Source organism: Salvelinus namaycush, chromosome 35, assembly GCF_016432855.1.
Source record: "Salvelinus namaycush isolate Seneca chromosome 35, SaNama_1.0, whole genome shotgun sequence".
Lineage (NCBI taxonomy): Eukaryota > Metazoa > Chordata > Actinopteri > Salmoniformes > Salmonidae > Salvelinus > Salvelinus namaycush.
In genome coordinates, this window is record NC_052341.1 from 27914262 (window position 1) to 27928372 (window position 14111).

Genomic DNA, 14111 nt, shown 5'->3' on the forward strand with positions numbered 1-14111 from the left:
ATTTACGAAACAACTGGAAGACTATTGTCTTCAGAAATAATCTATTACAAACACCCTGTCTGAATCTTCAGATATTGAAATTGATCAACTTCTTCCGTTACATTTGGATTGACAGACATGGAAACCCTGAAAGAGAAGGGCACATAAAATGGGCAATAATATCACAGCTTTGATAGAGAGCTCATAAGGAAAATTCCATATTTCAGCTGAAGCTGTTCTGGTTCCGGCAGAATTCTTTACATTCCATTTAGTGTCAGTTTATAATGGCTCATTCTGAGGAAAATCAATCCCAATCCTGAACTATCACGCTAGATTATGTGTACCAATTGACCATTGTTTCTCATAATCTTCAACATACTTTGGTATTCCAACAAAACAAATGCAAAACTACGCAAAAACGTCCAATGTTAAGAATTTGCTGTGTTGATTGAAGGGTTCACATCTTTACTTGAGGCTATGTAGAACTCTGATCGGCTGCCTTGACAAGGATCCTGTTTGGGGTCTGTGTCTTTACTGTTTTTTCTGTGCTTTTGGGTCCTGCGACAGTGGCGTATCCCAGTCACTGTGCTGATGACCAGGGAGCTGGAGATGAGGGCAAAGCCACTGAGGAAGAAGGTGGCCGTGTAGGTGCCTGTGGTGTCAACTAGCCAGCCTGCGGAGGGAGGAGGAAGGAGATATGCACATTCACTTAGGCTTTAACTTGATGGATGGAAGACTTGCTGACTACAATGTTAATAAATACAAAATAAATCATTTTTAAATCAGTAAAAATACACTGGTGGGTAATTTAAAAAGCTATTGGTGTAATTAATGCAACATTTTTGCATCCATGACAAAATCTTTTTTTTTTAAGTAACGTGAACATCTAACATCCATGGTGTACTCTTCGGGCCGGTTTCCCGGAATGGTTTAGTCTGTTCCCGGGAAACCAGACCTTCATGACAAAAGATTTATTTAATAACTCAACAACTACTAAATCATTTCCCGAATCAGGACTGAATAAGCGGGTCACTTAAGAATGACATAAGGTATACTATAAGTGAAATTGTTTTCTGTTGCCTATTCTCAAAGAGACCAGCAGGCTTTCTCTACCTGATGAGAGGTCTAGAAAGAAGCCCACTGGGCACACAATGGTTGAATCAACTTTGTGTCCACGTGGAATAGATGTTGAATTGACATCTGTGCCCAGTGGGAGGTAAATGTCTGCTCATTGTTTGCTGCTCGCAAATGTGGTATTTGGCAAAGCTTTTAGTGAAGCAATAATAATGTCCCAAACATGGCTTTTTTACCACTAAAAGCTTTCATAAAGACCACTTTTGCGATCAGCAAACAACGTGTGAACATTTACTCCCATATCTTTTGTTCACCTCCTGTGCTATGATCGGTTAGTACTTAACGCCTTTCCTTTCAACACAAGGACACTCACCTCCTATTGGAGGGCTGAGCAGGTAAGGAATGGCATGTAGGAAGTACACAATCCCCAGAGCGGAGGAGAGGTTAGTTGTCCCCACAATGTCTGAGGTCACCACAGGTATGAGGGCCACGTAGGCGCCATCGAAGTACCCATAAAGCACAGAGAAAGGCACCAGCAGGGCGAACGTCCGCAGGAGAGGGATGAAGAGGCAGCAAAGTCCCTCCATGCCCACTGCGATCATGTAGCACACATTACGATACTTCTTCAGGCACCTGGGGGGGAAGAAGAATAGGGCATACAATCAGTCTAAAAACACATCCTACTGGGCACAATGGTTGAATCAACGTTGTTTCCACGTCATTTCAATGAAATTACATTGAACCAACGTGCACTAGACGTTGACTTGACGTCTGTGCCCAGTGGGATATTTCCCATATTGACCATCTGAATGATCTGCGGCTCAACTGTTCATGTCCTTACAGAAAAACCGCATGATTTCAGGTGGAAAATCACGTTATCACATGTTGCTTCACATAAGATCAGATGTGATCACATGAAAACATGTGTTTTTGGAACAATTCACGTGATCATGTGAAATTCATGTGACTTCTAAGACGAAACCAGCTGTTTTCACCTTCAAGATAAAATTGGGTAACAGCTCCATTTCTTAGAGCAGGGCTCTCCAACCCTGTTCCTGGAGAGCTACATTCCTGTAGGTTTTCAATCTAACTCCAGTTGTAACTAACTTGATTTAACTTCAATCAGCTAATCATTAGAATCAGGTGCACTAGATCAGCGTTGGAGCGAAAACCGACAGGATGGTACATTAGGTTTCCAGGAACAGGGTTGGAGATCCCTGCTTAAAGGTGCGACTACAAAAACTAGGTGACAGTTCAGTAAAAGGTGACACTGAAAAAACCAAGTGAAAACTGAATAAGAAAAGGCTGGATCCATATTTATGTTAAAGCATAGCTTCTGATTTCATACAGACTCCAAGTGGAATGTTGCAGAGGAAGACCTACAGAAAGACACAACTCAACAAATACAGGTATGTTTTGGACCTGTCTTCCAGTCCAAATAAAGGATTGCCGGCCTATCAAAGAGCAAGGCGGGACAGAGGCACCCTTCATGGAATTAAAATACCTTTGTTGTGGTGGCATGTTCAATGGAACAAAATCTTAACTCAGGCCTACCTCCTGTCTACGAGCCAGCCGAAGGTGATGTTCCCCACGATGTCTATGACCCCCAGGATAGACATGAGGAAGGCAGCCTGGTGGTGGCTTACGCCCACATCCAGTGCGTAGGGCACAAGGTAGACGAACGGCAGGCTGCAGCCGCTGGCTAGGAACAAGAAGCTCACCGCGAGCATCAGGAAGTCAGGCATCAGCAGGAAGCGGTACTCCTGCATAGACTTGAAGCAGCGGCTGTCTTTGCTGTTGTTAATCGCCAGAGGTTCCTCTAACGTGCTCACCACCTGAGCTTTGACCCTATATCCACAGTCGGTATCCAACGGGACCGGACCATGGGCCTCCTCTTCTTCTTTCAAAGTGATAGGGCGCAGTAAGGCCCCACAGACACACAGATTGGAGACAACGCCGCCCAGGATGAGTAGGGCCCCGCGCCAGGAGTAGTGCTCTATGAGCAGCTGGACCACAGGGGCCAGGATGAAGGTCCCGATGCCACTGCCTGACATGGCGATCCCGTACGCCAGGGCTTTCCTCTCACAGAAATATGACCCCACCATGGCAATGGCAGGGGTGTAACAGAGAGAAAACCCAATACCTGCCAATCAAAAGAGGAAAAGGTTGTTTTTGGTATGCCATGATCCATACTAGGGCATGTTTTTGGTACAGTATGTCTACCCAGTATCCCTGAATTATATGACGTGTGATTTATAGAGGTTCCTAATGATACTGCAGTTGCCCTTTTAGGTGCCTGTCTGAGTGGGTCAGGAGGATGTCAGGGAGGACCCACCTGTGAGGACCCCCAGGGTGAGGTACAGGTACTCCAGGCTGGTAGCGAAAGAGCTGAGGACCAGGCCGATGGAGGACAGGAAGCCCCCAAGGATCACAGCGATGCGGCACGAGAGACGGTTCCCAATGAAGCTGCCTAGAGGAGCTTCAATCACAACACAGTACACATGTTAGTATGGGACTGTGCAGGCACGTAGCTTGAGCTGGGGGGTGGGGGGTGGGGGGTATATATCATGATGAGTTTTATTGATTGGGTAAAAATCCCCACTGTAAAGCTTTATGTGACTCAGTTCCTCATTTTATGATTGGATCCCCTCGCCGCCAAATACGCTTTGGTTGCACCCGGTCTCCAGAGGCAGCAACCCGTTCACAGTAAAGGGAAAAAGAGCTGAGCACGGCTTGTAAGGATAAAGGAGAAATGCAATATTTTTTCTCTCTTTCCCTTTTCATCGGTCTGCAAGTATTGCTTTAGTCTGCATTAACAGTTCAGCAGCACGCACTACCCCTCTCTCTCTCTTTCTGGTGTTTGCTGAGGTAAGGTAGCTACATGTTTTGAAAGATTAAAACGAGTAAAAGTTGTTTTAATACTGATGCATGCAATGTTAGGTTGGCTATTTTTGCTAGGCTAACATTAGCTAGCTACCTAAGCTTGCACCAAAAGCACAGTATGTGGATCTTTTCCTTTTGAATTGCAGTTTTAGATGAGCAGCACTTAGTGAGTCAGTCAGTGTTCACTCTACAAAAAATGTAGCTATTGCCCGTAATGGAGGTGCCAACATCAAAGAGGAGAAAAGTACAGAGCATAAGATATTTTTGGGGAGTGCAGAGTACTGTAAATCAAAATCAAATCAAATTATATTTGTCACATGCTTCATAAACAACAGGTTTGGACTCATAATTAAATTTTTACATAGGGACAATTTTCCCTCTAAAAGGAGCTGCACCTCGGACTGCCACACAGATGAAATATCAGCCCGCACAGAGAATCACGAGATCGAATTTCACTTAACTTTCTAGAGTATTCCCCTTTAGTTAACACTATAAACGTTTCACTCTACTGTGGGAATTGTATTCAAATCAACGCAATATTAGACACTTTCAATGTAACATACCAAAACAAAATGAACTATGCAAAACTAACTGTGCAAGAGATTTTCTTGTAGGCAGAGCGCATTGGAGTAGGATTCTATAGCATTGGCATGCCACGATTCAGGCCTGTACTCTGTGATCTGTGCCATTCCTTTGAACTGGACAGCATGAGCAGTCATGAGTAGATGCGCTTGTTTTGAGATCAAAGCGAGAACTGCATGAAGCAGTGGTGTAAAATACTTAAGTAAACATACTTGAAAGTAACTCTTAAGTAGTTTTTTGGGGTATGTGTACTTGACTAATTATATTTTTGACTACTTTTACTTTTACTCCACTACATTCCTTAAGACAATAATGTACTTTCTACTCCATACATTTTCCCTGACACCCAAAAGTACTCATTACATTTGAATGCTTAGCAGGACAGGAAAATTGTCTAATTCACGCACTTAAAGACAAAATCCCTGGTCATCCCTACTGCATCTGATCTGGCGGAATGACTCAACACAAATACTTTCTTTGTAAATTATGTCTGAGTGTTGGAGTTTGCCCCTGGCTATCCATACATTTAAAAAACAAGAAATCGTGACGTGCTTAATTCTTATGGCTGCAATCCCGGGAACGGGATGATATTACAACAGCCAGTGAAAGTGCAGGGCACCAAATTCAAACAACAGAAATCTCATAATTAAAATTCCTCAAACATACATGTGTTTTATATAATTTTAAAAGGTAATCTTGTTGTTAATCCCACCAAAGTGTCCGATTTCAAATATGCTTTTCAGCAAAAGCACTACAAACGATTATGTTAGGTCACCACCAAACCACGATAAGCACAGCCATTTTTCCAGCGAAATATAGCAGTCACAAAAAGCAGAAATAGAGATAAAATTAATCACTAACCTTTGATGATCTTCATCAGATGACACTCATAGGACTTCATGTTACACAATACATTTATGTTTTGCTTGATAAAGTTCATATTTATATAAAAAAAATCTGAGTTTACATTGGCGCGTTACATTCACTAGTTCCAAAAACATCCAGTGATTTTGTATAACCACATAGTTTCAACAGAAATACTCATCATAAATGTAGATGATAATACAAGTTATACACATGGAATTATAGATATACCTCTCCTTGATGCAACCGCTGTGTCAGATTTCAAAAAAACTTTACGGAAAAAGCAAACCATGCAATAATCTGAGACAGAGCTCAGAACAATAGTCAAATTAGCCGCTATGTTGGAGTCAACAGAAACCAGAAATTACATGATAAATGTTCCCTTACCTTTGATGATCTTCATCAGAATGCACTCCCAGGAATCCAAGGTCCACAATAAATGCTTGATTTGTTCGATAATGTCCGTTATTTATGTCCAATTAGCTACTTTGGTTAGCGCGTTTGGTAAACAATTCCAAAGTCACGAAGCGCGTTCACTAAAACCTGACGAAATGTCCAAAAGTTCCGTAACAGTCAGTAGAAACATGTCAAATGATGTATTGAATCAATATTTAGAATGTTGTTAAAATAAATCTTGAATAACGTTCCAACCGGAGAATTACATTGACTTCAGATGAGCGATGGAACGGAGCTGCCTCTCATGTGAACCCACGTGGTCAAAGAATGTTCACCTCATGGCAGTGGTGACTAATTCTCCTCTCATTCGGCTCCCCTTCACAGTAGAGTCATCAGACAAAGTTCTACAGACTGTTGACATCTAGTGGAAGCTATAGGAAGTGAATACTCATTCATATCTCGCTGTGATTTCAATGGGATCTTGGTTGAAACTCGACCAGCCTCAGAATTTCCACTTCCTGTTTGGATTTTTTCTCAGGTTTTTGCCTGCCATATGAGTTCTGTTATACTCACAGACATAATTCAAACAGTTTTAGAAACTTCAGAGCGTTTTCTATCCAAAACTACTAATAATATGCATATATTAGTAACTGGGACTGAGGAGCAGGCCTTTACTCTGGGCACCTTTCATCCAAGCTACTCAATACTGCCCCTGCAGCCATAAGAAGTTAATATAAGGAATTTGAAATTATTTATACTTCTGATACCTAAGTATATTTTAGCAATTACATTTACTTTTGATACTTAAGTAGATTTAAAACCAAATACTTTTCGACTATTACTCAAGTCATATTTTACTGGGTGACTTTCACTTTTACTTGAGTCATTTTCTATTACGGTATCTTTACTTTTACTCAAGTATGACAATTGGGTACTTTTGCCACCCCTGGCATGTAGCCACCTGTGCACATTTGTTCATATTCTTTGCTAGTTAGTTATTAGCCCAGTTTTAGCTAATTTCTAGTCAACAATGGGGGAGTGGTTGCTTCCTACAAGAGCACAAAATGTGTGCATTTCTAGCCATCTTTGAAAAGCAAGTCAGATAAGAGCTTTTTTTTATGTCTTAAAGGGGCAGTGTTGTATTTTGAGACGGTCTTGAATAAGCTAAGTAGCCAATAGGCAGAGGGTAGCATAATTTGTCTGATTCTCTGTATTCGTGGTATGGGAATAATAATGAATTTTATTTTATAAAGTGGTTTCTTGCATCAAACAACACAACATTTTCAGTCACCTCGTCTGAAGGACAAGTGGGTAAACAGATTAATGTCAAGCCCTGCATGTTTTTTTCAAAGGTCTCATGGATTGTAGGTCTACATTGAACACCACGCATTTGCTGCTACTGTGGGCTGAATGATAGAACAGGTATTTCCATGTTAAAATGTTATGGGATGCATTTTTCTCATTGTTGTTTATGTTAGGCCACTCTGCTAGGCCTATATTATGATCAAGTAGCCTACTTGGCCACTGCTAAAACTGTAACTTAAAGCGGGTACAGCCTCAGTGTTTACAGGAAACGCGCGCCGGAAATTGCACAGAAATTTCACAATGTTCAAGTTTGTGCTTCGAAGACCTGAAATTTGCTCAGTGCTGAATTTTTTTGAGGGAATTTTGCTTGCAGGCCCTTCCCAACAATGCATAGAGAAAGAAAATAGAGAAATAATAGAAAAGTAAAACACATAATAATAGATACACACTGAGTGACAATAACTTGGCTATAGACAAGGGGTACCAGTGCCGAGTCAAAGTGCAGTGGTACGAGGTAATTGAGGTGGATGTGTACATTTAACTAGGAACAAAGTGGCAGATAGTAAACAGTAGCAGCATATGTGATGAGCCAAAAAAGTTAGTGCAAAAACTGGTCACTGCAGATAGTCTGGGTAGCTATTTGGTTAACTGTTTAACTAACTATTTAGCAGTCTTATGGCTTCGGGGTAAAAGCTGTCTAGGATCCTGTTGTTTCCAGACTTGGGTGGCTGGAATCTTTGACAATTTGTAGGGCCTTCCTCTGACACTGCCTGGTATAGAGGACTTGGATGGCAGAGAGCTCAGACCCAGTGATGTACCGGGCCTTACGCATTACCCCCTATAGCGCCTTGCGGTCGGATGCCGTGCAGTTGCCCCACCAGGTGGTGATGCAGCCAGTCAAGATGCTCTCAATGGTGCAGCATAGGGTGTGTGTGTCTCAGTCACCAGATCTCAACCCAATGTGTGTGTGCGCGTGTCTTAGTCACCAGATCTTAACCCACACACACACACTTATGGGAGATTCTGGAGCGGCGCCTGAGACCGCGATTTCCACTACCATTAACAAAATGGTAATCACCGAAGCTTATTCCAGACACTTGTATAATCTATGCCAAGGTGCATTGAAGCTGTTCTGGCAGCTTGTGGTGGCCCAATACCTTTATGTTGGTGTTTCCTTTATTTTGTCAGTTACCTGTAGCTAGCTAGCTAATTACACTGTACAATTCATAATAGACTGGTACTATGTATTCAGCTAGCTAGCTACAGTGCATTTGGAAATCATTCAGATGCCATGACTTTTCCACATTTTGTTGATCATCAATGTACACACAATACCCTATAATGACAAAGGATTTTTTTTTTTTTTTTTTTACATTTCTGCAAAAATTGAGCTCAGATTGTTTCCATTGATCATCCTTTAAGATGTTTCTACAACTTGATTGGAGTCCACCTGTGGTAAATTCAATTGATTGGACATGATTTGGAAGGGACATACCTGTCTATATAAGGTCCCACAGTTGACAGTGCATGTCAGAGAAAATACCAAGCCATGATGTCAAAGGAATTGTCTTGTAAAGCTCTGAGAGGCAAAGATCTGGGGAAGGGTACCAAAACATTTCTGTAGCATTGAAGGTCCCAAGAACACTGTGGCCACCATCATTCTTAAATGGAAGAAGTTTGAAACCACTAAGACTCTTCCTAGAGCTGGCCGCCCGGCCAAACTGAGCAATCGGGGAAGAAGGTCCTTGGCCAGGGAGGTGACCAATGGTCACTGACAGAGTTCTAGAGTTCCTCTGTGGAGATGAGAGAACCTTACAAAAGGACAACCATCTCTGCAGCACTCCACCAATCAGGCCTTTATGGTAGATTGGCCAGACGGAAGCCACTCCTCAGTAAAAAGGCACATGACAGCCCATTTGGAGTTTTCCAAAAGGCACCTTAAGACACCTGTCTATATAAGGTCCCACAGTTGAGAGTGCATGTCAGAGCAAAAACCAAGCCATGAGGTCGAAGGAATTTGTCCGTAGAGCACCGTGACAGGATTGTGTTGAATACTTATGTAAATGTAATATTTCCCTTAAATTCTTTAAATACATTTGATAAAATGTCTATACACCTGTTTTTGATTTGTCATTATGGGGTATTTTGTGTAGATTGACGAGGGAAAAAACGATTTAATACATTTTTGAATAAGGCTGTAACGTAACAAAATGTGGAAAAAGTCAAGGGGTCTGAATGCGTTCCGAATGCACTGTATACATAATGCCAGCCAGTAAATCAATTATGTATCTAATAAAAGCAGAATCTAATTAATGTAATTAATGTTAATAAGCTAACCCCATTGTTAAGGCCAGATATTTTTGTCATATGATAATGGTATTTGGTCATATGATTATGGCAGGCAGTAGAGAGAGTGACAGAGAGATAGCATCGACCATGTTGAGGCAGGGAGAGGACAAACGGGTCATCATCAACTCCCCATCTTTGCCGACTGTAGCCCAAGTGCTATAACAAATGTTGTTGCCTACATTCTGATTTCATTTGGTTGTCATGGCAGGGGTCAGAGACAGGCAGTAGTGTGACGGCCCTGAATTTGTCTGAACCGTCTCAGTGCTTCTCCTTCCGATAGGGCGGTTCCCCTTTTAATTCCCTATTAAATAGCCAGCATCAGCTAAGCAAAAGTGGGGTTGTGATGGTGGTGCAAATGAGGATGTGTTCAACCCTCAGTTCCGAAGCTTTTTTACTCAGTTTTGTTGTATTTAAAAGAGTGCTTTGTAGCCTTGTCTCAAGTTTAACCACCAGGATCGGATCCATTAATTTCTTCCTTTGGACAACACATCTCAGTTGGTCTCCGCTGTTTCTTCATGGCCTTTCTCAGCTGGAGATCTGTTGGCTGATTGGATTGTCTGACTGACCGACTGACTACAACTTACTTGCATACGGTATTTCATTTGTTTGAGTGTGATTTATACCGTGTTGATTTATGTGGTCAGTTGAAGTTGAAGACTGAGATTTGATACTCTTTATGGTTGTGTGGCAAAAGAGTTTGATATTGTGACTGTATGATTGAGACTGGGTCTATGAACGGACAAACATTGCGTGACTAAGGTCACTTGGGTTCACTGAACTCCTTTACCGGGCTGGACTTTTTTATGCCTGAGGTACGGGACTTTTCTTGAGGATTCAGAGATCATGGTTTGTTATATTATTATGTGTGTGTGATCATTTATTTTGACCGGATGGGACTCATTCCCTCTCAAACTAAAAGGAGAAATCTATATTTTCTTTGGTAGGCACAACCTACCTGGCACCCTACAAACAATAACCTCAAGTCAAAACCGTTACAGTAGAGAGGGAAAGAGAGCACCGCCCATGTTGATGCAGGGAGAGGACAAACAGGTCATCAGGTGAGAATTTGAGTTACAAGGCACTATCAGTCCCCCGGACCCCCTTAGAAGGGGTGTTGACACCGAAACATGTTGACCCTGACCCCCACCAATATGCAACATAAAAAGTTACGCCCTTCGGATTGTGTATTGCACTGGAGCAGTACATAGTGTCTTACTTGTTTTTATCCAAGCAACTGTCTGGCAAACTGCTGCCAAAAGACCAGTGTATGAATGATTTGTAGCCCAGGGGGAATATGGGCAAACCAGATCTTTACTTTTCTCACACCCTGACACAATAAAACACATGCAGATACAGGAAAAAAGGGTGGAACACCAATACAGCATAATATTAAGCTCCGATAAGATACACTACATGAACAAAAATATTTGAACACCTGCCTGTTGAACATCTCATTCCAAAATCATGGGCATTAGTATGGAGTTGGTCCCCCCTTTGTTGCTATAACAGCCTCCACTCTGGGAAGGCTTTCCACTAAATGTTGGAACATTGCTGCGGCGACTTGGGCTATTAGGCCTGGCTCGTAGTCGGCGTTCCAATTTATCCCAAAGGTGTTCAATGGAGTTGAGGTCAGGGCTCTGCGCAGGCCAGTCAAGTTCTTCTACACCGATGTTAGGAATTTTGTTAATAAATAGTTAAAACAAATTCTAGCTTTAGATAAAACTATAACTAATTGAACTCTGCATGCCTGGTGAAAAGAGATTTGTGTTGTGGGTCATAAAATAAGCAGAAAGGGTCGTTAAACTATGGTTGAACTGACCCAACTTAGCCCTGAGGTGTTTAGATAAGGCTGTGGGTAACTTTTTAGGTCTTCCATTATCTTGAGTTGTCTGCTAAAGTGGTAATAAATTATAGTGAGCCTTCAGGATAATTGATTATATTATGTGTCATGTGTGTGTGCTGTGAAGTTGGAATGAACTTTTGAACCTGTTTTCTATTTGTCAGGACAATGAGACTTATTCTGTAACCTATGACGTCATATCTTGTATATAAACCTGTGTTTATGATCAAATGGCAGCGTGCTCCGAGAATAAACACTATTATCTAATTTTAATAAGACTGTATCCTGTCTATTTTATGTTAATAAGTATCTTACAAATTCTTATAAATAGACAGATTGAATTTAATTAATGAGTACATTAGAGGAATTATTTAATTCCACTAACAACCGATCTCGACAAACCATTTGTGTATAGACCTCACTTTGTTCACAGGGGCATTGTCATGCTGAAACAGGAAAGGGCCTTCCCCAAACTGTTGCCACAAAATAGGAAGCACAGACTCATCTAGAATGTCATTGTATGCTGTGGTGTTAAGATTTCCCTTCACTGGAACTAAACCACCTAGCCCTAACCATAAAAAACAGCCTCATTCCTCCTCCACCAAACTTTACAGTTGGCATTATGCATTGGGGCAGGTAGCGTTCTCCTGGCATGCGCCAAACCCAGATTCGTCCGTCGGACTGCCTGATGGTGAAGCATGATTCATCACTCCAGAGAACACGTTTCCACTGCTCCGGAGTCCAATTGCGGCAAGCTTTACACCACTCCAGCCGATGCTTGGCATTGCGTATGGTGATCTTAGGCTTGTGTGCGGCTGCTTGGCCATGGAAACCCATTTCATGAAGCTCCCGCCGAACAGTTCTTGTGCTGTTGTTGTTCCAGAGGCAGTTTGGAACTCGGTAGTGAGTGTCGCAATCGAGGAAACACAATTTTAGCACTCGGAGGACGTGTTCAGTGAGCGTGTATGGCCTACCACTTCGCGGCTGAGCACCTGTTGCTCTTAGACATTTCGACTTTACAATAACAACACTTACAGTTGACCGGGGAAGTTCTAGCAGGGCAGAAATTTGATGAATTAACTTGTTGGAATGGTGGCATGCTATGACGGTGCCACGTTGAAAGTCACTGAGCTCTTCAGTAAGGCCATTCTACTGCCAATGTTTGTCTATGGAGATTGCATGGCTGTGTGCTCAATTTTATACACCTGTCAGCAACGGGTGTGGCTGAAATAGCCAAATCCACTAATTTGAAGGGGGAGTCCACATACCTTTTCTATATATCACCAACTGGATTCGGTCTTATGTAGCAAAATTAGAATTTATTTTAAAAATTGGATAAAAGTAGAGACTCAGAGCTACATAATGGTATATCATACATTGCATTTGAGGAAACAATGGGAACGTAATTCTGCTTTGAAAGTTGATCAACTTGTAAACTCACTTTTGAGAAAACCGTCTTTCAATGTTTTGGTACTTCTATTGGAGAGCCCTTATGTGTCTACACCCATTCAACATTGTTCACACCCTCTTAAGCCTTAGCCAAGTGTTCTGTACGAACTTGCCAGCTAATTCCAGACATCTAAGAGAGAGAGAGAACAGCTAACTGAACATTACTCGCCCTGGCAGAGCTGGTTAAGCTGTTATGTTATCCAGAGCGTTGGTGACTGCAACTGTGCTGTCAGATTGTCCGTTCGTAAATTCACATTGTTTCGCGTTCAGAGCGCTCTGGCCAATAAGTAGGGTTGATCCAAAAGCTCTGACCTCACGACAGTTAGAGCTAGCTAACGGTACACTTTAACTTGACATTAGGTTTATGCAGTTTTACTACGCAATAAAAAATCTATAAAATTAAAAGCCGCGTTCGACACGATTACCTAAACATACTGACCAGCTCCAATAGACAGACGCATGCTATATGGCAGACCAATACAAACTCATCTCTTGGCATGTCCGGCCCACTCATTATCTCAGCCAATCATGGCTAGCGGGAAGGTTGCTGACTTTTTCTGTAGCTAAACCAACTAGACTCGTAATTTAACATTGTATTCGTATTTACAGATGGCATAAAAGTTTGATATTAAGGCACATGGAAGTTCACATGTTCGAGAAGACATTTCTGCCAAAAAACACATTTTGATAAAAAAAATACTTTTTACATTCAAACGGCTCTACTGTGAAGTCGTGACTTGCGACATACGCCTAATTTCCTGAATCGAGTCACATATAGTGTGCAAGTACATTTTTCTCTTTTGCCACTTTTTTTTGTCACTTTGGACCATTGATACTGTGAGTAAATACAAGACAAAGAGGTGCAAAATGTGAACCTAGAAGAGAGGTTTGTGATCCACAGCAGTCCTCTGTGACCCGTACTGACTGGCCTTGGCATACAAATGCCTGAACATGTTACCTAAGTCAGCCTTGAGTCTGCTATGAGTCAGTTTAAGGGTCTATTTTTACATGCTTTTTCAAAACAGTGTCTATCATGGTGTCAAATTTCACTGGGAGCAAGCGAAATAAACAAACTCCCTCTATGTTGGGTCATAGTGTTGTGACACTGTTTTGGTATTTCAAGATGTTCTCTGTGTGTTGCTGACTTTGTTCTCTCAAGAGCTAAATCAACAGGAAAAGAAGCAAACTCCTCTCTCTGGTGTCTGCTTTAGTCAGACATGGGGTTCTCAGTACTTCATTCTTAAATACGACTGCACTAATGTGTACCTACTAATAAAATACAATCCTGTGATTCAACCCAAAAAGTTTTTTAAGAGCAATCAACATGTCCAAAAGATCTATAGAAGATCCAAAGAAGATCCACGCACTTAAAAAACACTAAAACATAACT

At 41.7% G+C, this 14111-nt stretch overlaps 1 protein-coding gene across 1 annotated transcript in view; it reads right to left on the reverse strand.

Moving 5' to 3' along the window:
* Positions 1–407: 407 nt before the first annotated feature.
* The window catches only part of LOC120029672 (monocarboxylate transporter 12-B-like), a 29451-nt gene continuing 15747 nt past the window's right edge, over positions 408–14111 (reverse strand). The window contains exons 3-6 of the mRNA XM_038974949.1: positions 3389–3532; positions 2608–3196; positions 1427–1686; positions 408–652 (exon numbers count right to left, since the gene is read on the reverse strand). Coding sequence (XP_038830877.1) covers positions 408–652; positions 1427–1686; positions 2608–3196; positions 3389–3532 — 1238 coding nt within the window. The remainder of the gene's footprint in view (positions 653–1426; positions 1687–2607; positions 3197–3388; positions 3533–14111) is intronic.